The sequence below is a fragment of the Anolis sagrei genome, chromosome 1 (assembly GCF_037176765.1).
Source record: "Anolis sagrei isolate rAnoSag1 chromosome 1, rAnoSag1.mat, whole genome shotgun sequence".
Classification (NCBI taxonomy): domain Eukaryota; kingdom Metazoa; phylum Chordata; class Lepidosauria; order Squamata; family Dactyloidae; genus Anolis; species Anolis sagrei.
Window position 1 is genome coordinate 58237645 of NC_090021.1, and position 23943 is coordinate 58261587.

General features: G+C 38.4%; 1 protein-coding gene across 1 annotated transcript in view; it reads right to left on the bottom strand.

The window, feature by feature from the left end:
- Window positions 1-23943, bottom strand: part of MTR (5-methyltetrahydrofolate-homocysteine methyltransferase) — an 84890-nt gene that overhangs the window by 29477 nt on the left and 31470 nt on the right. The window contains exons 9-18 of the mRNA XM_060753870.2: window positions 22219-22319; window positions 21112-21173; window positions 18705-18772; window positions 16011-16090; window positions 14466-14578; window positions 11999-12139; window positions 8946-9131; window positions 6945-7124; window positions 4552-4668; window positions 4312-4452 (exon numbers count right to left, since the gene is read on the bottom strand). Of these exons, the coding sequence (XP_060609853.2) occupies window positions 4312-4452; window positions 4552-4668; window positions 6945-7124; window positions 8946-9131; window positions 11999-12139; window positions 14466-14578; window positions 16011-16090; window positions 18705-18772; window positions 21112-21173; window positions 22219-22319 (1189 nt within the window). The remainder of the gene's footprint in view (window positions 1-4311; window positions 4453-4551; window positions 4669-6944; window positions 7125-8945; window positions 9132-11998; window positions 12140-14465; window positions 14579-16010; window positions 16091-18704; window positions 18773-21111; window positions 21174-22218; window positions 22320-23943) is intronic.

Below are 23943 nucleotides of genomic sequence, written 5' to 3' on the forward strand. Positions count from 1 at the left end.
AACCTTAACAAATTAACTTGGCTTCAGTACAGTTCTTGTTGGCATCAATTTGCTATGTCACATAACAGATCACTAATGAATCAAAACCTTACTGAACTATAATAAATAATTATAAAACTTTATTTATAGTCCACCCCTTCTCCCTGAGGGGGACTCAGGATCCTGCACTTTTAACCTTAAAGAATATGGAGGCTGCCTCTATTTTTTTGTTAATAACTGCCATCAGGTCAGCCTTGGCTTACATCAACACATGAACCTTCCAAAACAGCCTGTCATCAACACTCCTGCAAATTCAGAGTTGTGGCTTCCTTCACTGGGTCTATCTACATGGAGTATGGTCTCCTTATTTCGTACTGCCTCCTCCTTTGCCAAACATTATTACCTCTTCTAGTGAGACTATATGTAGTCTTATAATGCCAGGATACAGAATCCACTTTTGTTCTATGTTTATACTCTTCACACACACACACACACACTCACACACACACACACACAGTCTCTCTTTCTCTCTCACACACAGCTTTTTATCTTACTTCATACTATTTTTCATCCTTCCTTCATTTTTTCCTTCAGCATATACATTACTGAAACTGTGGTTGACCGCCTGTATGAATTCCTACTTGTTTATGAATCCCCTGTATCACCTATCCCAGTACAAATTAGCTTCAAAAGTAGTGAAGAATGTGTATGCTGCCACTACTGCACTGTCAAAATTCACTGGTGGATGGGGAACCATGGCACCAATGCGAAAGCTTCCATTCCCAGAAGTTCTCCACCAGTCTTACGAATGATAAAACATAATCTCACCTGCTATATGTTCTCTGTTTATTTAGACTGTAGATTGACATTCTTAATGTCGGCACTCCGATACTGAGAACTGACCTCCTTATTTTGAGTCTTGTCTCTTCTAGGCAACAAAATCCCAAATGTTCAGAACACAACAGTACAGTATCTGTATTTGTTTGCTTTGAAAGAATAGCTTGAATTCACATACAGCTGCCATGTTTGTATGTATGTCCTGTTAATAAGGCAACAGGATACAAAATCTTTATTTTCCTTTCTGGTCTGCAAATTAGGGGATCTAGATTGTTCTCCTTCTAATGAGCTGGAACTTTTAACATTTCTCTTCACTGAAAGCACATCGGGAACCCCGGTGGATAGGAACTCTGGTGGCGCAATGGGTTAAACCGTTGTGCCAGCAGGACTGAAGACTGACATGTCGGAGGTTCAAATCCAAGGAGAGCACAGATGAGCTCCCTCTGTCAGCTCCAGCTTCCCATGCAGGAACATGAGAGAAGTCTCCCACAAGGATATCAAAACATTCAGGCATCCCCTGGGCAACGTCCTTGTAGAAGGTCAATTCTCTCACACCAGAAGCGACTTGCAGTTTCTCAAGTCACTCCTGACACTAAAAAAAAACAACCGTAAGACCATCCCTATAAGCTGGGAGGAGAAGCCTGGGAAAAATCTGACTGTTTCTGGAATTGAACGGACAGGCATTTACCAAGGGAGTCGTTGTTTTACTCCATCCTTTAAGAGTTTCTAAGCAAAAAGACAAGAAGAATCCATGCAAAGTTAACATAAGCTTGTTCTTGCCTTGAGGTAAAATTCTGATACATCCAATTACATATTACTCAAATTTTTTTGAGGCTAAACCATTTTGAAATACCAAATGTTTTTAAGAAAACATTTTAACCTTGGGCTTTTGTTGCCTAGAAGAAACAAGATTCAAAATTTAGAGTAAAGTTCTCAATAGCAGAGTACTTACTGAAATTTAGTATTCAGTCAAATAACTATCACTGCCTTATCGCACAACACTGAACTTATATTCTTGTAGGAAGTCTTCTTCTGAACACGACTAATTTTGATCTTCACACATGCAATGTGAATGTGAGTGCCCAGAGGGTGATAAGAGGCACCAGATCCCATTTGATCTTGGAAGCTAAGCACGATCAGCCCTGGTTAATAATTGGAAACTACCAATGAGAAACAGACTGTATGTAAGAGGAAGTTACTGGTGAAAACATCTCTGGGTATTCCTTGTATAAGATAATTGCATAAAATGAATGGGGCCACCATAAATTGACAGGCAACTTGAAGACGTGTACATGCATACATCCAGAGCTTTCCAAGGATTAGTTAACCCTGATCGTGCCTGTTTCTTGTTACAGGAAGACTTCTTAAAACTATTTTATCAAAATATTCCTGGAAGTCCCCTCAATACATTTGTGCCTTGTGTCATGAAATGTACAAGAACAAGGGGACAAGTGCGAACACTGGGAGTATGGAATGGTGTATACCTCTAACCTCATACATTTAAGCTTTTAGTCTTATGAAGCCAGGGGGCACACCTTGAATTTTTAGAGTGTAACAAGGTCTTCTGGAGCTCTCTTGTTTTTAGGATCAGTACATTTCAAAGACAATTGTTGCTCTATAACAACAACAATAATAATGCAAAAGGAGAAAACAAAAAACACTCATTTCTAAAAAGGCAGACTTAAAAGAAAGGTGACTTTCTTAATAGCCTAAATATATCCATCTGAACTCTAAAATCACACTATAGAAACAATACATTGCTTCAATGAGGATTTCAGAGAAGACATTCAGATGTGGTTCAGAGGCAGATAATTTGTTCAGAAACTGAGTAGAGACAACAGAGGTAGAGGCTCAACTCTAAATGCCAGTACACATGTTTCAAACAAACAAACAAATCCATTTCAAAAATGGCACCCAGAAAAAAACACTCACAAGGAAAACACTGGATCTCCAAACGCTTAGATAAAACATACATTTCTGCTCAGTGACCCACCCACCCTAATATTTCCTATTGTTTCCAGCTTGCATTTGTTTAAACCAGTGATTCTCAACCTGTGGGTCCCCAGACGTTTTGGTCTTCAACTCCCAGAAAATGTAAGAGCAGTAAACTGGCTGGGATTTCCGAGAGTTGTAGGCTAAAACACCTGGGGACCCACAGGTTGAGAACCATTGGTTTAAGGGATACCTTTTTATGTTAAAAAAAAAAAGCAACATGGGAGGCTGATTTTTTTTTTTGAAAAATATTCTGCTTTAAATCTAAGATTTTTTTTAGAAACAGGAGTTCTGCAGAGCCTGGTAAGTGGGGAAACAGTGCACATATAATAAGGAAAATCTATACATTTGTATAACAACAGTAAAAAACAGACTTTAGTCTCATGGAAGTACACATAAAGACATTAAAAGAGTACATTTACTTTTAAAATATTACTTTTACTTTTTATAATGACTATGTTTAAAGATCATAACAAGCCATGGTTTATTTTAACCAATTTGTTGTTTAAGCCACAAAAATGCATAGCAGATGAAGAAATGGCAGCTTGACCTCCCCAACTTTGATTTGCTTCTGGTTTATCTGTTATTTCCCACCCCTTTCATTAGTTTTTGTTTTATGGTGGGAAGCTGGTGGAATCAGAAATGATCAGAAAGCTACAGGGCCAGATGCTACTACACATCATGATTTAAATAAGGTTTTGCAGACCAACAACAACCATGATTTCAAACTACGTCCTGCCTCGGAGTTTAAGATCATCTGAAGAGGTCCTGCTCTCAATCCCACCTTCTTCACAAATGCGTTTGGCGGGGATGGGAGACAGGGCCTACTCGGTGGTGGCCCCCCAGTTGTGGAACACACACCCCAGTGAAATTAGGTCAGCTCCATCCCGCCTTTCCTTCAGGAAGAAGCTCAAATCATGGTTTTGGGACCAGACATTTGGGTAGCAGGTTTGACAGCAATTGCAATGTTCATGAGAAGTGACAATGGACAGGCTTTGAACTGGGTCTTTGGATGCTGAATTGGACTTGGATATGGCTATACGGTTGATAATAATGTTTTAAATGGATTTTTAACCTAATGTTTTATCTAATATGTAATGTTCTGTTACAATGTGTTTTTTTAAGTGTTGGCTCTGAAGTCGTTCCCCCCCCCCCCCGGGGGGGGGGGGGGAAGAGACTTGAGAAGGATGGGTACAAATGTTTGAAATAATAAATAAATAAATAAATAAATAAACTGTGGCTTGTACTTGGTCAGAAACCATATCTTGTTGGGAAACAGGTTTGTATACCAAATTAAGCAAGTAAGCAATATTATTCTTGCTGTATCTTGTGAGTCTGTTAATGAAATAAATATAACAGGATGATATGCATACAGGATTTTTTTTTCCTAGTTTGAATTCCTAAGAGAACTTTTGGAATCTATGCAGATAGAAAATGCCATCCATCAAGACGGACAAATTCAGAGAGCATTTATTTTTCATGTATGAAAAATGTAAAAGTTACCTGAGCATAACGCAAAAGTTTTTCTGTTGCCTCTGAATCTTTACTCCATATCAAATCTTCACAAAGCTGCAAAAGCTCCTTATGGATATCATCGTACACTGGCAGATTTCCTGCATTCACAATCCCCATGTCCATTCCACACTAAGAAAAAGAATTTAAAAGGAGAGGGGGGAAAGGTAATGCATGCCTGTGACAAGTGTCTCCTGCCCAGAGACTACTCTGTCAAGATGCCTGTCTTACCTTAATTGCATGGTAAAGAAAAACTCCATGCATCGCTTCTCGAATAGCATCCATGCCCCGGAAGGAAAAGGATAGATTGGAAAGGCCACCACTTATTTTCACTCCAGGAAGAGTTTCCTGCCAACAACAGCATCACTATCAGCAAGTGCATAAAACGTCACACAATATACTTTCTTATTAGAAACCTAAGAGCAATTAGTGAATTCATTAATTGCATTCTCAAGGACAGAGAAGAAGTAGCTACTAGATAACATGCTGCTGCAGTATATGGACAGCAAAGAAAAAGCAGAGGAGAAAGTAATAGACACACATTCCTCAGCCTGTTTACTGGCAGAGGAATGAAGTATATCATAACAGATAGGAAGGAAATGGTAATTGGCAGCTGTTCCAGAACATAGCATATCTCACATTCAAGGCTGTTTGTCTTCCACATTGTGTTACATAAAATCATCCTAGTATCTTTCCTGTTAAGATAATTCTTCCTGCAGGAAAATTTGGAAGCTGTTCAAAATTAGATCTGATTTTCAGGACTCCTGTTCTCCATTGGCACTGCATAATTGTCAGGAAGTGGTGGGGGTGAGGGGCATCCAGACTGAAAACAAGTAGGTCAAGGGTATGTGGAGCAATACCTGGTGGAAACTTGCAATCTGCCAGGGCAATGCAGGATCACATCCCAAAGGAGTGGATGGGTCAGGATCAATGAGATAAATGCAACTACTCTTCCTTTTAACTGCCTTGGCTTTAAGTGATTAATTGGTTGCAGAAGTCATTTTTCAAGTGGTGTGTTTCTGAGTTGTATTTTTAACCTTGTTCTGTTTCGAAGTGATTTTACACTTTTAAAACAGCATGGGATTTCAGAGTCACAGAAACAAAAAGGACTACAAGGGAATTCTAGTCCACCCCACCGGTGCCCCTTCTTCTACATGATATTCCTTCAGCCATTTAAAGATGGCTGCTATGTTGCTTTTCAGATTTCTGTTCTCTAAGCCAAACACGAAAAAAACTGTACATCTAACATATCTCCCCAATTATTAACTGGGTGATGTTATAAGATAACATCCAGAATACATTTTTTCCCCAGCAGAAAATTAAATCCAGAGTTCACGCAATTTGCACAAATAATAAAAGATTTCCAAATGTCTTGAATTTTTTCTTAATTTCTCCTCTTCTTTTATTCATTTTATATTAAAATGCTGGGGCAAACTCTTTTCCATTTTTATATTGAAAGTTCCTCGGATGTTTCCCATGATGTCACTATTTCTAATCTTGCAGTCTCTTTAGCAACAGGGCTACAAGGTCTTTATCTAGCAAACTTTCATTTTTGTTTTCAAATATGGCAACTAACAATATAGTTCTTCCTAATGCATTCTTTGCCCTTGTATTTTGTTTAGTATTTTTCCAGAAATTTACTGTTATGGGACATGATAATCATACACAGCCAATTTCCAATTTTACTCCCATCCTTTCCAGCACGGTTTTGACAGGTCATTCTTAATTTTATAGATTTCAAGTGGATACAACTACCAGTTGTGAACTATCAATACATTTTTTTTAGCCTGGGAAGAAAGACAATCCTAGGATGGGATTGTCTAAATAGGTAGCATTATCCAATCTAAAAGATTAATCAGATTTGGGAACATAATTATCAGAGAAACAAAGTGATACAATTTGGGCACAGTATTCGAGATGAGTTCTAACCAAAGAAGACAAGAATGGCACAAATACATTCCTATACTCCTAACTACACAGCCTAGCATCACATTAGCTTTTTGGTTGCCATATCTCACTGTTGACACTGTTAATAGAACTTATTTAACTGTATTTAGGTTTTTTCTATCCAATTTCTAGCTTTTCTAGTATTTTTGTAAGCTGCATTAAATCTCATCTCACAGTGAGAAGATCAATATTAAAGAAAGAAATAATAACACTATAACAGAAGCTAAAAAAATATAATTAGGTAATAACAATTTTTTGTTCTATATGCATGGGTATGCAAACACAAAGATACATATATGGGTGTGTATACAGGCACACATGCTAGACAGAATGAAGAATATCCTGTTTCTAGGACAAACTAGAATTGTGTTGACAAAACTGGTGCTTGCCCTAATTAAATCAGTCTGGGTAAAGACTTTTCGGCTAACTACCAACATTTTGTGAATATTGTTCTATTTAATTACTGTAAATATATTTACAGTACAGCAATAGTCAGTAATATTTTTAGGCTGCTATTTCTGCGACTGGAAGTAAAGCTGAGAAAACAGTTCAGTACAGAGAGTTCCTCAATTTAGTTAGATGACTGTTTATATTCTCTTTGTGTCTTTATGCCCCTCTCGCCAAATACTGCCAGAAAAGAACCAAAAGCTAGATATTAAAGAACTTCCTGGACTCACTTTTATGGTTTTAGTTGCATTGATAAAATTAATTGCATACAAATTATGTTCTTCCATTCCAGTACCTATGGTCAGAATGTTTGGATCAAAAATGATATCATTTGGATTGAAGCCCACTTTGTTCACCAGGAGGCAGTAGGCTCTGGTGCAGATTGCAATTTTCTCTTTGGTTTCTGTAGCCTGAAAAATAATAAATTAAATTAAGAGTGTAGATACAAAGTAACACACACACACACACACCATTACATTTACATAATTCTGCAAAGTACTCAGATATCATATGCAAAGGCAGTAACACCAGAGCTAACATCACCATTGCATTTGTCTGATTCATTCAATAATTTTGGGGCACAATGGAGGACCTTCTAATAGCAACACCAGAGGCACTCCAAGTAGACAGCTACTGGTCAAAGCACATTTATGAGAATGCCATTTTGCAAACTTTGTGGTTTACTTTGCCATTTGTTTTAAAATACAATACAACTGTTGTATTGTATTTAAGGTTCACTCCTGATACGATAAATAAATAAATAAATAAATAAATTTGGGACCTAATGTCAGAAGAGAATTTCTAAATGTTGCTAAAACTATAACATCTTCAGGTTTAGAGCCAACCTAAGGGCCAGGAAAGTATGTTGTTCCTACAATATGGTAGCAACACTAGCTGACCTCATACTTCTCACTTATCTCAGGTTGTAAATATGCTATGTAAAATGAATCAAAGGTTTGTATTGGAAGTTTGAAAACAGATCATGGACCAAACAGATTATAACATGGAGGAGCATGCAAATCTTCCACTTTCTTGTCCCCATGAAAAAGGTCAGGGGAGAGTCATAATCCAACATCTGGAGGGTACACAATCCCCAAGCCTACTGAGAAATCAGTCAAGGGAACCACTAAAGAAATAACGTAGACCTGTGGTCTTGATAGACCTGGACAGAACTAATCTGCCAAGATTTGCCTGTTAAATGAAGCTATTTGGAGCAGGGCATAGGTTAGTAGAAATCCAAAAAAGGAACAACGCTTTTACATTTTTTTTCTTATACTGTCAGCTTCATGAAGAAGTTCATTTCAACATCTCTATGAAATTGCTATTCCCTCAGGGTTTGGTTCAGTAGATAAAGTTAAAGGTTTTCCCCTGACATTAAGTCCAGTTGGTGCTCATCTCCATTTATAACCTGAAGAGCCAGCGTTGTTCATAGACGCCTCCAAGGTCATGTGGCCGGCATGACTGTCGTTACCTTCCCGTCAGAGCAGTACCTAGCGATCTATGCACATTTGCATGTTTTCAAACTGATAGGTTGCAGAAGGTGGGGCTAACAGCGAGAGCTCACGACGCTCCTAGGATTCGAGCCTGTGACCTTTCACTTAGCAAGTTCAGCAGCTCAGCGTTTAACCCAGTGCACCACTGGTCGTTCCAGTATATTGCTTAAATTGGGAGCAATCGGGGGGCAGTGCTTTGAACACTGGGCTATGGCTCTGGAAACCAGGGTTTGAAATTGGAATTGGAAACCCACTGGTTTGCCATACGGTCATCACAAGCCAGAAATGACTTGAAAGCACATATTGACAACAACTGTTTTAACTATATGCATGTCATGTTAATTGTGCATAATTCTACACTATTCACATGCTTGCTTTCTTTACCAAAGCTACAGAAAACAGATCTCTGAAACAAAATGCATTTTTGTTTTGTTGCTAGTTCTAGAAAGCATTTTCATAAAGAACCCTGAACTCAGCAAAATCCTTCTCTCCTTAACCGGGGTTGAGAGTTATTCTCAGGCACTCTTGCTGTGCACTCACAGCTTCTTTACCATTCTAGGCTACAAATGAGACAAAATGTTCCAATCCATCCCTTGGGATATTATTTTTAATAAGCCACAGAATTCCCCAAGCACCAAGTTTAAGGATTCTGGGCATTGCAGTCCAAAGAACAACTTTTTCAGACTGTCCTAGAAAGCCAATCTCAGGCATGTTAAGGAAAAAACAAACAGCACTGACCTGACCCACTTCATCAAAGGCCATAACCACCACAGCTGCTCCATATTTCTTTATTTTTCTGGCTTTTGCAAGGAAATCCTCTTCGCCCTCTTTCAGACTGATGCTGTTCACTATGCATTTGCCTTGACAACACTTCAACCCGGCCTCTATCACAGTGAAATTGGATGAATCAATGCAAAGTGGCACCTGATACCAGTGGACCAAAAATAAAAGGGTGAACACCATTAAAACAGAAAACAAAAACAATACTGGTGATATGCTGTTTCAAATATATCTGAAAGGCAAAATATGTCATAGAAGTATCATCATGTTCTCTTTCAGGAGTGAGAATTGCTCAGCAAGTGTTAAACTACAACTCCCAAAAACCTTAGGCATCCTAGTCAAGAGTGAGGAACACCACGAGTTGGTTCTTTGACTTCTAAAAGGCTACACAATTCTTTTTTCTATGTTGTTGGAAGAGGAAACATTACAAAAAATCATAATTTTCATGTGTATAGTTGATAGATATAACACAGAATCACTTAGCAATTACATGCAGCTCTGCATTCATGACTTCCTAGATAGCATTCTTAAGAGCTGATATGTGCTGTTGCCACAGAAATAAAGGAGATATGCCATGACACAGTTTATCTTGTCACCATACCAGCTGACATCAGAAATAGCTATCCTTATTACCACACTAGATTAATGTGAGGTATGCTTTAAGACCTAATTTTCAATCAGCTAAGAAGCCAGAATAGTCTGGGCCCCCACTTTCAAAGGCAGCACATAGATCTCTCCTTTTCTGTCGGCATCCAATTCCACAAAGAAGCCCTCTCATTCGAGTGAATGCCTATCACTGTTGCGGTCACCACCAGCTTTCCAACCTACTCCATGACTTGCTTAATTTTGCCACTAAGAATCTAATGCCTTTTTTTTTTTTTTTTTTTGCTTTTCTCCTTCCCAGACTTTTTTTACTTCATGTTACTTCTTTTTATCTGCAAACCTGTGGACAGGGATATCCTTATCCCAGAGATAATATCCTTATCCCAGAGATAATAAGATAAAGCATTAACGCAAAGTCACCAAGACGGAGGACTTTGATTTCTATTAAGGCAGGGGTATCGAACACATTTCCATTGAGGGCCACATCAGCCTTATGGTTGCCTTCAAAGAACCACTGAATCCATAGGCAGAGAATCCACAGATTCTCAACTATACATGCACACACACAACAGACACACACATACACACACATAGTGGTCAGGGCTATTTAGTTTTGACACAGTTTGGATCCTCAGATGTTATTAAATGACACTCCCATGAGTTTTGAGTTTGACTGGCATAATGGGAACTGCAACGCAACAGCACTTGTGGGGAAAGTTTAAAGGACGTTTTAAAGTCAGACATCATATCCAGAAGCCTTGTATCTAAATTTAAACACCGCTCTCTTGACTAAACAGAGCAAACTGCAACATTCACAACTTCCATCAGCTCCAATCATGATGGCTAATGATCAGGAATACAGGACTAGGTTGAAAGGGTGTTAGGGTCCAGCATATGGAGGGCCACATAAAATTACATAGTGGGCTGGATTCAGCCCTCAGGTCTTGAGTCTGGTACGTGTATTAAATGGAAAGAAGACACTTTATACGTAGTTCACAGCATGTCTGTATTGAATATGGGCACAGATTGCACTGCCTTCCTAGAGCTGAATTTGAGATGCTTTTTGCATAATATCCTCTGGAAAACTCTTATTGCCAGTTACATCAATATTTGGCTGGAAGAGACATTTAGATTTATGAAGGATATTAAAAAGATAGCCAGAGAGAGAACAGTGAGCACATCAATATCCTGCCAAATTCCAAATGGCATGCACCAGTTGATTGGGCAAAACGAAAAGACATTTCAGGCTGAAACTAATAAGAAAATGTATATTCTGTCAATGACAATTTCATTTCTTGCCTTTCTTCACATCCATCTTACACAGCCAGAGGTGGCAGGTAGTTCACTAAAGCTCAAGACTGCCAGAAAAACGCAGTCATTAGCCTATGGATTCTTCTATTGATATTAGAATGCACAAGTATATATGAAGAGTGCACTGGTAGGAAAGTGAATTGAGTTGTTCACACTGAAAGTCCATTAATTTCATTTTAAAAATAAGATTCTGGTGCTGATTCAGTCATTGTCTGGCTTTTAATTTAGTACCTTTCACAGCAAACACTTTGCATTAGAACTGTGCAGGAACTTAGCTCCTTCAGAAGTAAGAAAGCAACAATCCTGCTTTCCGGGGGCACTCATTTCAGCAGCAGCATGATGACTGTTTTTAATTCCAAAGGATTGCTGTAACAGGTGAGAACTGCAACCCTCCATGTTCCAATCTCAAAAAACATTCGCATGCCATAGTTACTTGGTTAGGATCAGGGTTATAGCGTGACCTTCTTCTGATCAGTTGCAAACACTTATTTTGGTGAGTCTTACATTGCTACAAGTATCAGTGCACAAGGAGACCATACAACACAAGTGAGCAAACCTGTAGGGCCAGAACATCCTGTGCAGCTATAGAGTTTAGTACAGCCAGTCCCCAAGTTATGAGCAAGAAAGACACCATAGGTTTGTTCTTAAGTTGAATTTGTATGTAAGTCAGAACATTTTAAAGTGTAACTCCGGCCAAATGTATATACTGTATATATAAGCTCTGAATAACATAGGATAAGAAACTCCTGTGGTGTTCATTTTGCTTTCTGCACCCCTATTCAGAATATTTCACCTCACTTTTTGTCCCTGTGACAATTGGATTTTGAAAAATTTGGCTTGTTGTAGAAACAACGATTGCTGAGAAAGCTTAAGTGAAGACACCTTTTCCCCATTATAACTCATTCTGGAATGAACTTCCCTTCCTACGGGTAGATTTCACTTCCTGTTGTCTCACCCCCATTATTGACTATGAGTCGTTAGTAAGTCGGATGTTTGTAATTTGGGGGCTGCCTGTACATTTTTGTAAAAAGAGAAAGAAAAAAGAATCTTCACCCTGTACTACAAGCACATATATTATAACAGCTGCAAAATACAACCTTAGCAATATCAGGTTCCGAAGCAATGAAGTTGCAGAATCTAGCCATGGCACTTGGCCCATCTAGCATGCCATCGTCCATATTGATATCCAGAATTTGAGCTCCCATCTCCACTTGGGCCTTGGCTACACTCAGTGCTTCCTGCAATTGATCATAACAAAAAAGTAGTTAGGCTTCATACAAATACCTTTTTCCCCTTCTAATGTGTTCCAGAGTTGTAGTTGATAGAGAATAAACACCTTCCCTGAGAATGAAACTCTAACTATTTTTTAATCTAATTTTATACCTCCAGATGTTTCCTCTTTTCTAACATTACAAATTGGTTCATTCAGACAGGGTTTTAGATATTTATACAATGCCTTATTTATTTATTTATTTATTTATTTAGATAATGGTTACTCCTTCCTCAGAAGTCCCCGATGGTGCAGCTGGTTAAACCACTGAGCTGCTAAACTTGCTGACTGAAAGGTCAGCAGTTCAAATCCAGGGAGCTGGGGGAGCTCCACTATTAGCCCCAGCTTCTGCCAACCTAGCAGTTTCAAAACATGCAAATGTGACTAGATCAATAAGTACCGCTTTGGTGGGAAGGCAACAATGCTCCATGCAGTCATGCTGGCCACATGACCTTGGAGGTGTCTACGGACAACGTCGGATCTTCAGCTTAGAAATGGAGATGAGCACCACCTTCCAGAGTTGGGCACATCTTAATGTCAAGGGGAAATCTTTACCTAACCCCCCCTCCTCAGCTACAAAGGCACTCAGATCAACTTACAAAATTTTAATTTGCCCTCAGGCTTCCAATTGGCGTGAAACAGTCCTATTTTACTTCCTGTAGAGCTCCAACTGGCACATTATCAGAGTAGTGTGGAGGCTGCTTCTCCATGGCCTCCTCCCACACTGCTCCAGTATTATTTATATCAGTTGACTACATTTGTTCAGCATATGTTCCCATCCCATTGGGCAACTCGGCAACAGCAAATCTAGCAAAACAGTAGTAATGGGTGCAATTATCAGTAGGCTCAGAGACCCCCAAAGGATCTCCGGTTTTTAGTGCTGGGTTGCATCATCATGTCTGCAGTGAGCAATTCAATTACAAATGGAAATAAGATACACTTGTATTCTTTTATAGCCGATCCAAGATACAACCAAGCTCAACAGCTGCTTCATGCATTACCGAGTATGCATGAACAGTAGAAGAAAACAAGAGGGAAGATAAGTCTGTACCACCAGTCACCACTAGCAAGTCTGGACACCCAAACCGACATCATAACAATATAGGAAGTCTCGCTGCCTTCTAATAAAAGTAAACCCTAGAAAAGGCTTTCAATGGTCTCCAGAAGGTTCAAAATGTTTTAAATGCAAAGTTTACCTGATCTGGTTGTTCACTTCACATGTGCATGCTCCTACTTTTGAATTTTAAAATTGCTGGAACATATTGAGCTGCTTCTCTTTTTTGTGACAGAGGAACCAACTCTATTCTTTCTACTGCCGATACCAAATATTATGTTTAAAAAATAGTGCCTGGGAAAACATTTATTGCATTAATTGATGAAAGATCCCCATGACTGACCTCTTACCCACATAGTTTCTCCATCCATTTTGCCCCTTTTCTCCCAAACACCACTCTTACTTCATTTCAAGCTGTTTACATCTGGACCCAAGTAGTCAAGAATCACTCTCCTATTCCTCTCTTGTAAAGGTTCAAGCACAACTGAAGAATTCATGTCCCAGAAGTTGCCCTGCTTTGACTAATTTAAAGTCTGTTACCAATAAGACATGCAAAACTGTTTTAATATATAATTGTGTTGTTGCTATACTATGCCAGCAGTTACATCTTCTCCAGTGTCAAAGTAACAGTGGTGAGGGAAGACAGACAGCAACGTACTGTCTGACAGCAGACAGCAATGTACTTAGGTGTCTTAATCCTTTCCCATTTCACAGCACCATGGCCTTTTGCCTCCTGCCACCAACTCCTAGTGGTGCAACTCCAGTGGCGCAATAGATTAAACCCTTGTGCCAGCAGGACTCAAGACCAACAGGTCAGAGGTTTGAATCTGCATGAGCTCCCTCTCTCAGCTCCAGCTCCCCATGCAGGAACATGAAAGAAGTCTCCCACAAGTATGATAAAACATCAAAACATCTGGGCATCCCCTGGCCAATGTCCTTGCAGATGGCCAATTCTCTCACAGCAGAAGCAACTTGAAAAATTGCAACTCACTCCTGTCACAAAAACTCCTAAAACTGTGTAGCTCCAGTAGGATTCTAATTTAGATTATCTAATCTCAATTAGAGAAGAGGACTCACAATTTATTACAAGCTGTTTATTTCATCTCTAGAGGCTGCACTTCAGATCACTGGAAAGATAACATCCTGGTTATTTATCCAGAAGAAACTACATACATGGAAGGATTATATTATGTCAAATGTGATGAGTAAAATCCAATCTAGCATCTTAAAGTAAACTTACTTCATATTTGTCTGCCATGATGAGCTTAGCAAACCTTCTTGACCCTGCAACATTGCAGCGCTCCCCAATGTTGACAAAATTGGTATACTGCCCAATCCTGAATGGTTCTAGACCTAGAAAGTAAGTTTTTAATATATTTATTTATTTACAGTATTTATATCCCACTCTTCTCACCCCAAAGGGGACTCAAAGCAGCCTTACAACAGGGAACAATTCGATGCCATAAAACATTAAACACACATATAGTAAAAATAAACAAATACATTAAAACATAAGATTAAAAAGCATAAAAACATTAAAACTAATGAATAGAAAGAAACACATATGATTATTACATAAAGAAAACAAAAGCTGATATTGTTCTACATGGATAGTCTTTGCGTATCAAGAGTGTGCAAAGTGTATCCTTAAGCTGTATGTCACTCCTAGGATTACTTTTGCAATCCCCAAAGCAGCCCAGTTACCAAAAGCCGCTCTATCCCCACCCCCATATTATAATCAGTATCTAAATTTATGAGATGAATAGAATAGTACTAGTCTCCAGCAATTCGACACTTAGAATGTGCACTTAGAATGTAAGCATGAAGTCCTATGGCAGTGTTTGTTTTTGTGTGTTTTTCATTACTTCATCTTATGGCAAAATTTGTACAGTAGTTTGATTTTCCTTTCCCTGAGGCTGAGGGCAAGTCTATGGGGCAAGAAGAAAACCAATCCACTAACTGCCCCTATGATGTTTGCCAACTTCTAGAAAGCATCAGATTTTATTTATTTATTTATTTATTTATTTATTTATTTATTGCTTTACTCTGACTTTATCCCACTTAAAAATTAGGGGATACTCCAAAGCTTGCTTGAAACTCTAGAGTATTCTCAGGATTGTGTGGCACTCTGGACAGCTCTAACAGGTCCAACTCAGCACAATCTGCTGTCCAAAATAGCACTGGGAAAGGGGATGGCTCATCCTATGTCACCATCACTGCGGTCTCCTGCCTTCTTGCTGGTCTCATCAAGAGAGGCACCCACAATGGCAAAGAGATCAGATGGAGATTTGTGGCTAGTTGGAATGGCAGTGGCAACATGGAAAGTGAGGTGATGGTCCAGCAAGGGAGATCTAGTTCCAGCCTCACTGGATCTACTAGATACCAACACAGTACCATTGTGGGTTTGGTCAGGTGCATCTGGCACATCTGGGACCAGTCCAGAGTATAGCTGCTCCAGGTTGGCCCCAGTTTTAATAACCAGGCTTGACCTGAGAGAGAGTGACTTAAGATCATTCAGTGGTTTTCTATGGCTGAGTGAGGATTCAAACCTTGATTTTCAGAGTTATCACTACACCATACTAGTTCTTTGGCATTTCAGAATTTACTTTATAAACAAATAATAGCAAAGTACACTCTACAGCTGAGAGGGTATTGTAACACTTCACCTATTTTTGTCTTTGCATTTGACATCTCCAAGGGGAAGAAAGCAGCTGTAAAGAAGGATTCTAAATACATTCAAATGAGTGCAGATCAAGATGTCTGGACAGACATCAAGTCTTCTCACCTGACAGCAACATGTAGCCTTCTGAGAAAGAGGAGTTAGGTATGCGAGGCTTGCATCCCTTCACTGCTTCAGCTATCTCCCTGCATTACAAAACAGGAACACAGACAATTATAGCACAGAGCTTTACAAGAAGGAATTCAAATGAACACATTTGTGTGTTTTGGGTTGTTGTTTTTTTTTTTTTTTTACTATGCTCTCCTCTCCTCTTAGTCTTCCAGGAAGGAACTCACAGGTGAAGAGATATCCATCCATCTGCAAACATTACAGGGACTAACAGAACTTCAGTATATAAGAAAAACATTTCTACCTCTGCCATCTTCCGTTGTAGAAGCCAAACCTGTGAAAAGTGCTGTATGATTTTGTTTGTATGTTTTTATTTTACACATATATCATTTTTTTTCTCTGATGGTAAAGCCACAGAAGCAGAGCTTTGAGACTTAAGCCAATAGTCAGTCCCTTGTGGACTACTTTTAAGAAGGCTGCCTCCTTTGTTTTTTGTTAAGATTTAGCTTTCACCAGAGCACGCTTATATTTCAGTATTCTTTCTTAATGACTGTGTTTTGTTCATATATTCAAATTTTTCTGTCAACAAATAGCATGGAGTGGATGAGCCAATAAAGAGTCATTATATTGTCTGTGCTGTATTTTTCGTTCTCTGGGGTAGTAATGCCACTCTTTACCTCAATACATTCTTAAGGGATATTAAAAAAAAAACTACCACAATAATCCCATCATCTTTCATTTTCTGCTTCCACCTCCGCCCACCTCCATCGCTCATAAACTCTTTAAGCTCTTGCCTATCAGTTTTTATTACAAGAGGGAAATGGCTAAGCTCTTCCCATCAGCCAAAGAGTGAGAATTTCCAATTAACTAGATATGGAGGTGCTGAAAAACACTTCATGAAAGCAGCTCTAGGTAAACAAATTATTTATTTAACTTAATTACATTGTGCTGTCATGCGTTGCCCAATCAACATCCTCCACAACTGGCACAGAAGTTCTTTGAATCGTGAATAAAAGGTATCAAGCCTAAAGCACAATGAACTGAAGTTCTCTGGAGATGGTTCATGGTCCAAGCCTCATCTTTGCAGTCTGCTTGTGGACTATTTCTGGTGGCTGTGCCTCAACCAATATCCAGCAACTGGATAGTATAATGAAGCCTCATTGCTTCAGGCACCGCTTATTTCAACTCCAGATTATGATACTGAATACAGGCTTTCATCCCTCATAACAATCCTCTAGCCACAGATTATTTTCCTAGCAGCCTCATGCATGCAACTTTCTGAAGGGTGTAATGAATGATGCCAGCAGTACATCTGGTGAAAAAACTTCCACAGGTGGCTGAGAGAGACCAGTTAGCTCTTATCCCTGTCACCTCTGTGAAGGTACATCAGCAGGATGGGATAACCACTGCTACCAAAGAACTAGGTCAGATATATCCCATGGTACAGTTTTACATAATACCTACAGTAAAAAGGTGCTAATTATTTCTTAAGAATATGAATAACCTTCTCTCAAATTCCAGCCTGCCAAAATAGAATGAGAGGGACCTAATTTGACCATAGGACATGTTAAAGGGCTATAGGATTCTTAGTGGACCCCAAGCTCAACATGAATCAAAAGTGTGGTGCAGTATGTAAAAAAGTCAATGTAGTTCTAAGCTGCGTCGTTGGGAGTATCGTAAAAAGATTGATAGAAATATTAGTATAAGTCTATTTATCTTTGGATAGACTTCAGCTGGAATACTGTGTCCAGTTCTGGGCATCACAACTCAAGAAGGATATTGACAAATTGGAGAAGGACAACCAAAATGGTAAAAGTCCTGGAAACCAAGCCCTATGAGCCATTAGGCTGCTGGGTACATTAACTTAGGGTGCTGGGTACATTAACTTAGGGTGCTGGGTACATTAACTTTGTGGAAGAGACGTTTAAGTTTAAGTGATATGATAGACATATTTGAATATTTGAAATAATGTCATATTAAAGATGAATCAAGACCGTTTTCTGCTGCTTCAAAGACTAAGCTGTTTGGCAATGGAATATGTTGCCTTGGAATGTGGTGAAGTCTCCTTTTCTACAGTTTTTAACATAGAGACTGGATGGCTGAACTGGATGGTCCTTGTGATCTCTTGCAACTCTGCAGTTCTATGAAAATGTCTCTAAGTACGGTCAAAATCTTCAATTGTACTACAATATACCCTAATAACCACTTTGATTATTTATTTATTTATTTACTGTATTTGTATACCGCCTTTTGCAGCCCGTAGGCGACTCAAGGCGGTTAACAGGGTAAAATTCAATGCTTACAATATCATAAATACAATTAAAAACATAACATATAATGAAAACTAAACAAATCAATAAAATATAAATTCATAGTTTCTTTTTGTTAAAAACGTTGTCCAGTCTCATTGTCTAGTCGTTCCATTTTCCTATGTCAGTTACTCTGCATTTGGAAACACTTGCTCAAAAAGACACGTCTTGACTTTTTTTTCCAGAATGTTAAAAGGGAGGTGGCCGATCTAATATCTATAGGGAGGGCATTCCACAGCCAAGGGGCCCCCACCGAGAAGGTCCTGTCTCTCGTCTCCTCCAAATGTACTTGTGACGAAGGCAGTAACGAGAGCAGAGCCTCCCCAGACGATCTTAAGGTCCTAGGGAGGACATTATACAGTTAATATATAAGTGAAGTTACCGGATATGTGCTGGAGTGGTCCCACAGCAGCCACCAACTATATTCACCAAACCATCTAATGCAAAACTCTGCAAATGAGAAAAATCACTTTTTAGATACCAGTTAGAGAGGGAAGAATTCAATGTTAACGGAAGGAAAAAAAGCAGCATGTCACATTGTTTATGTATTACTATAGGGTATTAAAATAATTAAAATGAAATTTGATTCATTACGGATACTTTGCTATGGGCAGACTCACTGCCATTTTCAATTAAACTGGAAATCATCACTGTTGCAACGGTGGTACAACAAGATGCCTGTTCACTTCATTCTCAAGCATTTTTGACTCTCAAAACACCTTTGAACAGGGCAAGTGTGGAGGAAGGTTAAAGCAATTATAAATTATAATAAATCACACATAGAAATAAGAATGCAGTAAATCAATCCAAAACAGCCACTTTGAAGCTTGAAACTCCGCTCCACAAGAAACACAGGTTACAATGGGAATGAGCCCTACCTATTTTGACATAGGTTATGGGGCTAGGAAAGGCTTACTTTGGTAGTGATGGATACAAATCTACGTTTTGATGACAATTTTGTGGAGACAATATTGGTCCATAATGAGATTTTTCCCAAGGGGAGAGCAGCCTTCATAATAAGCAGCTTCCTTCCCCAGCCTGAACATAAGACCGACCCCTAAACTGCCCCCCAAGAACCAAGTGGTGAAGAAGAAGAAGAGACATTTTGAATCAGCCTTACACAGAAGATAAAAGTAATGAAGTGACCGTTTGGAAAAACTACCTAAAAATATAGCAGAGCATCCAAAAACATACAGGATACTTATAGTTGAGCATTAGCTCACAGCAAGCAGAGCATGAAGTACAGTGTGATGTGACTGTAAAGAGTTTAGAGCTTAGGCAAGCAAAAGTGCAGAGTCCAATTTTAAAAATCACAAAAGATTTATCTGCATTATATGATAACTAATTACATTTCTTAATAGTAAAGAACTGGTTCCTAACTACTCTAACACCCATCTCTTCTAAGGTTTCAAAGAGAAGGAAAAAACATCAAAACACTACATCTCTCCTGACACAGAGAGAGATCTCAATTCACACAGCACATTCCAATATGTAAAATCAGAAGTCAGAAGCAAAGAAAGGCTTGTAGTAGAAACGTATCCATTATACACAACCAATGAGAATGAGATCAGAAACACAAAGGAGAGAAGAAATAGATACATTCCAACTGTCATACAGGAGACATGGGGGAAAGGAAACCCTCAACCTATTCTAACTAACTTGTTCCTCATTGAGAACTAGAGACTTGGGCAGTGTGGAATTCCAACAATGGCACTGTGGCACGAAAGGTGAGGATAATTTTAAGTGGTTTCAACTGAAGCACAAGTTATTCCATGTTCTTTGCTCCTCTCTTTAGTTTGCATTGTTAAGAACCCTATTAATGCTCTTATGAACTGGTTTTGGGTTTTCATTTTATATATATATATTGATTCCTTTCCCCTCTTTTGTTTGTTTCTGTATTTACAAAAGAAACAAACTTGTGCCTAATTCGTGTAACAGGAAAAGAAAACAGAGATACATAGTGTTATCAAATCTTCAAACAACAACTACTGTCTGAGATGAAGGCAAATGACGCTGCCTCTGTATATATTTCTTTATTCACTTATCTTTAACCAATAACATATTTAAAATGTGTGTGTGAAAGAAGCACTTTAGCCTGTCCTGAATTCTTACACCACTCTTCCTTCTTCCAAAAGCAGATAAGAGCATTAGGATAAAAGCCCAATTACTAAAACAGCATCTTCCTCCTATTAATTACTGAAAGTTTCAATTTCTCCCCCAAGTAATTGATTTGTATCCTGTACCAAGAGAAAGGCAAAATAGAATTTCAATTAAATAGCAATAAATAAATAAATAAATAAATAAAACCATTTCCCTCACAAGTATTTATTTTTATATCACTTATGAAGCCCTGCCTGATAAGTAATCCCAGAGCTATATCATACAATGCTGCCAGGAGTTGGTTGACTGTGATTCAGATGGGGAACCTCTACCTTTTTCACATGTTACATTTTCATATCATTTTTATACCTTCCCTCTTATTGATATTGGTAATCTTGGATATCTGAAGCATCTATTACAAAAATAAGGTTGAAATCCTATGCAGAATTACCTGGAGGAAAGTCCCAGTAAATCCTATACAGAGTTACCTGGAGGAAAGTCTATAGGACATACCTTCTTGTATATGAACCCTGCAAGGTTCACTAGGATTTACTTTCAGTTTAGTAAATACTGGATAGCTCTCTAAATTGGACTTTTAAAAACTGAAACAAAAATACAATATTTTCACAAATGTATATGTACATAAATTAGATTTTCACACACACCAGGAGCAATATTATATGCCATACCTTAAGGTTCTTGGCAGTCACTTCAGGTGTTTCGTCATAACCACCAAAAGTGTTAGGAAGACCTAGAGAAATATTATAGTGCATTTAAGTCAACTATAATCTATACATGAAAATACTCTTATTGCATTTGTAATTTTAGTCAAACACAGTTTATAAATTTGCTATATACAATATATAGCAACATTTCCATACATATGGATCCTCCACACACATAAATCTTAGTACTTTCTTTATTCAAAGAAGGATGGTAATTTTCTTTGAAACAATTTAATAGCATCACTGCAGCAACATTATTCTACTAGAGTTAATTAGTATGTACTTCATGGGCAATAAACAGAAAATTAGTTACACTTTTTTAAATAGGCTTTCCTAGACAATCACTTAGCTTTAAAATATATACGTTTCAATATTATCCATGAGTCTCTATCTTATTTTTGAAAACCAATTTCTTTGTTTTTTCAATAAAGACTCAACCAAAACATTGACACCTTGTAGTGTAGAAACAACTGCTGCACTATTTAAGTTACAAGCAATAGTTTCAATGTGTTTGACAGATTCATGCACAAGCTGGGCATCTTCTTCCACAAATCTGGAGTGGAAATGTTCACATTTCTATTACTATTTCAAAGTAGAAGCATACTAACTATTTAGGGAGATATAACCAGTGCTGGTAAAAGTTAACTTTCTTTGCCAACATAAATCTCTGCATTGAGAAGAGCAGTCCCATCAATTCCACTGTAAATTAACCACAATATCTTATATACAGATTATATAAATAATGTGGCCAGCTTCAGTACCTAATGAGTTGTCTAGAAATATTTAGCTATCATATAGCCACTTTTAATCCTTTGCATGAAGCAACAAGGAGATGGATAAAAAGTATAAAGAGAAGCCAAAAGAGTAATTTTATTCTCTTCCAGATAATTTCCACATAATAGCATCATAATCCTATGTTTGATGGGATGTTTTTGTATAGCACAATTAGCATAATGATTACATTGACTATTAAATGATATCAAGCACACAAAGGAAAATGTCTAAATATATATGTTGTGGTTGATAATACATATGACTTGTACTGACATGGAAAGGTTAGATTTATATTACCTGCATTAGGATAGCAAATTATGTAGGCAGTTGTACACTTCCCAATAGTTTCAATGAAAGGCCTCATTTCCACTGCTCCCAAAGCACAATTTAATCCAATGCTAGAAAACCAAAATACAAACAGAATATTTTGGGTGTTCAGTACTATACAAACAACAAAAAAGGGGAATCGACTGTTACAGGCAATATATTTGACACACACAAACACACACTATTCAGCCAATGACATAGCTATCTTATTGAAGCTAAAGACTACTTTACCTAGACCAGTGGTTCCCAACCTTTTTTTGACCAGGGACCACTTTGACCAGGGACAACACTCCAACGTTAGTACCAAAAGGGTTACAAATCGGTTTTTGGTCCACTTTAGATTCAGTTTGGTTATTTGGGGTGCTGATTCAGAAAACTGAATTGGATAGACTACATCAGCTCTAGTTTCTGATACAGAACATATGCCATCCAGTAGTCACCATCTGCTCGCCCACAGAAAATCATATTTAATAATATAGAGCTGATGTGGACTATCCAATGCAATTTTCTGAATCAGTACCTCAAATAACCCCAAGAACAGGCCTAAAAATGAAGAGACCAAGGTGCCCCTGCTTCCAGGAGCCACATGGAACAGCCCTGCTCAGGGAAAGGGAGGAGGAGAAGCAGCAGTCAGGAGGCTTGTTGTCACGTCTTTCGTGGGTGATTAGCCTCTCCCCTGCCAGCATCCCCAATGCCTCAGCACTATAAGAGGGATTCATGAGACCAGTCACTCTCATTGCAACGGTGTAATAACGGTGAGATCGCGGACCATATTTTAGTTCTTCTGGACTACTGGTGGTCCACAGACCACAGGTTGGGAACCACTGACCTAGAATCCCTTGGGATTCCAGGGAAAGTGGGATATACATGTACTACACAAATAGACAGTACTGAGATAATATATAATGTGAGCTAAATATAAAAGAATTGAGTACATGGATAAACAAATACAGTTATTCAGAAAAAGTATACAATATGAACACAATGAGGGAATGGTAGCTTCATCTCCTCCATTGCCAGTTCTCCATGTGCATGATCCCCATTTGAGTAAGGATCCTGAAAAATCTGGGTTCCTCCACTTTCACAGAATGATCGAAGAGAAACTATTTGTATTCTCATGCTATTCACATTCTCAAATGAACTCTTTTGCAAACATCTGAATGCCTGGCATTAAAAGAAACCAGTCAAAAAGAATATACTATAATCTAGTTTAGGGAGAGAATTGTGTGGAAACTGGCAAAAAAAACCTTTCCAAAATCAATTCCCTGCTCTTTAAAATGTTTTTAGACAAGAAGAACTTGAGAATGCATCTGTTTACTATGCCTAGAGCTAGCATTAACACTGTGGAATTGAATTATCTGCCTCAGTTCTGATGCAGGAAAGGTTTCTCCTCCATGAATAAAGAACACCCAGAAATGCTCAACAAGTTATTAGTGAGAAAATATCAATACTAAACATGGGAAAGAAATCAGGCCTTAATCTCAAGGGCAGGACAGGAGAGGTAGCAGTGGGAGGAGGGAAGAACAATGGGAAGATCTTGCAATAACCACTCTTGTGGTAGTGACCTCAACATGTCTGAACTTAATAAGGAATTCCAAGACAAGACTGCAGTCCTCATTAATTTCCGAGCTGCCAAGCCCACTGCTGTAGCAGCAACACTCACTGACCCTGCCTTCCTCCCATCATCATCATATC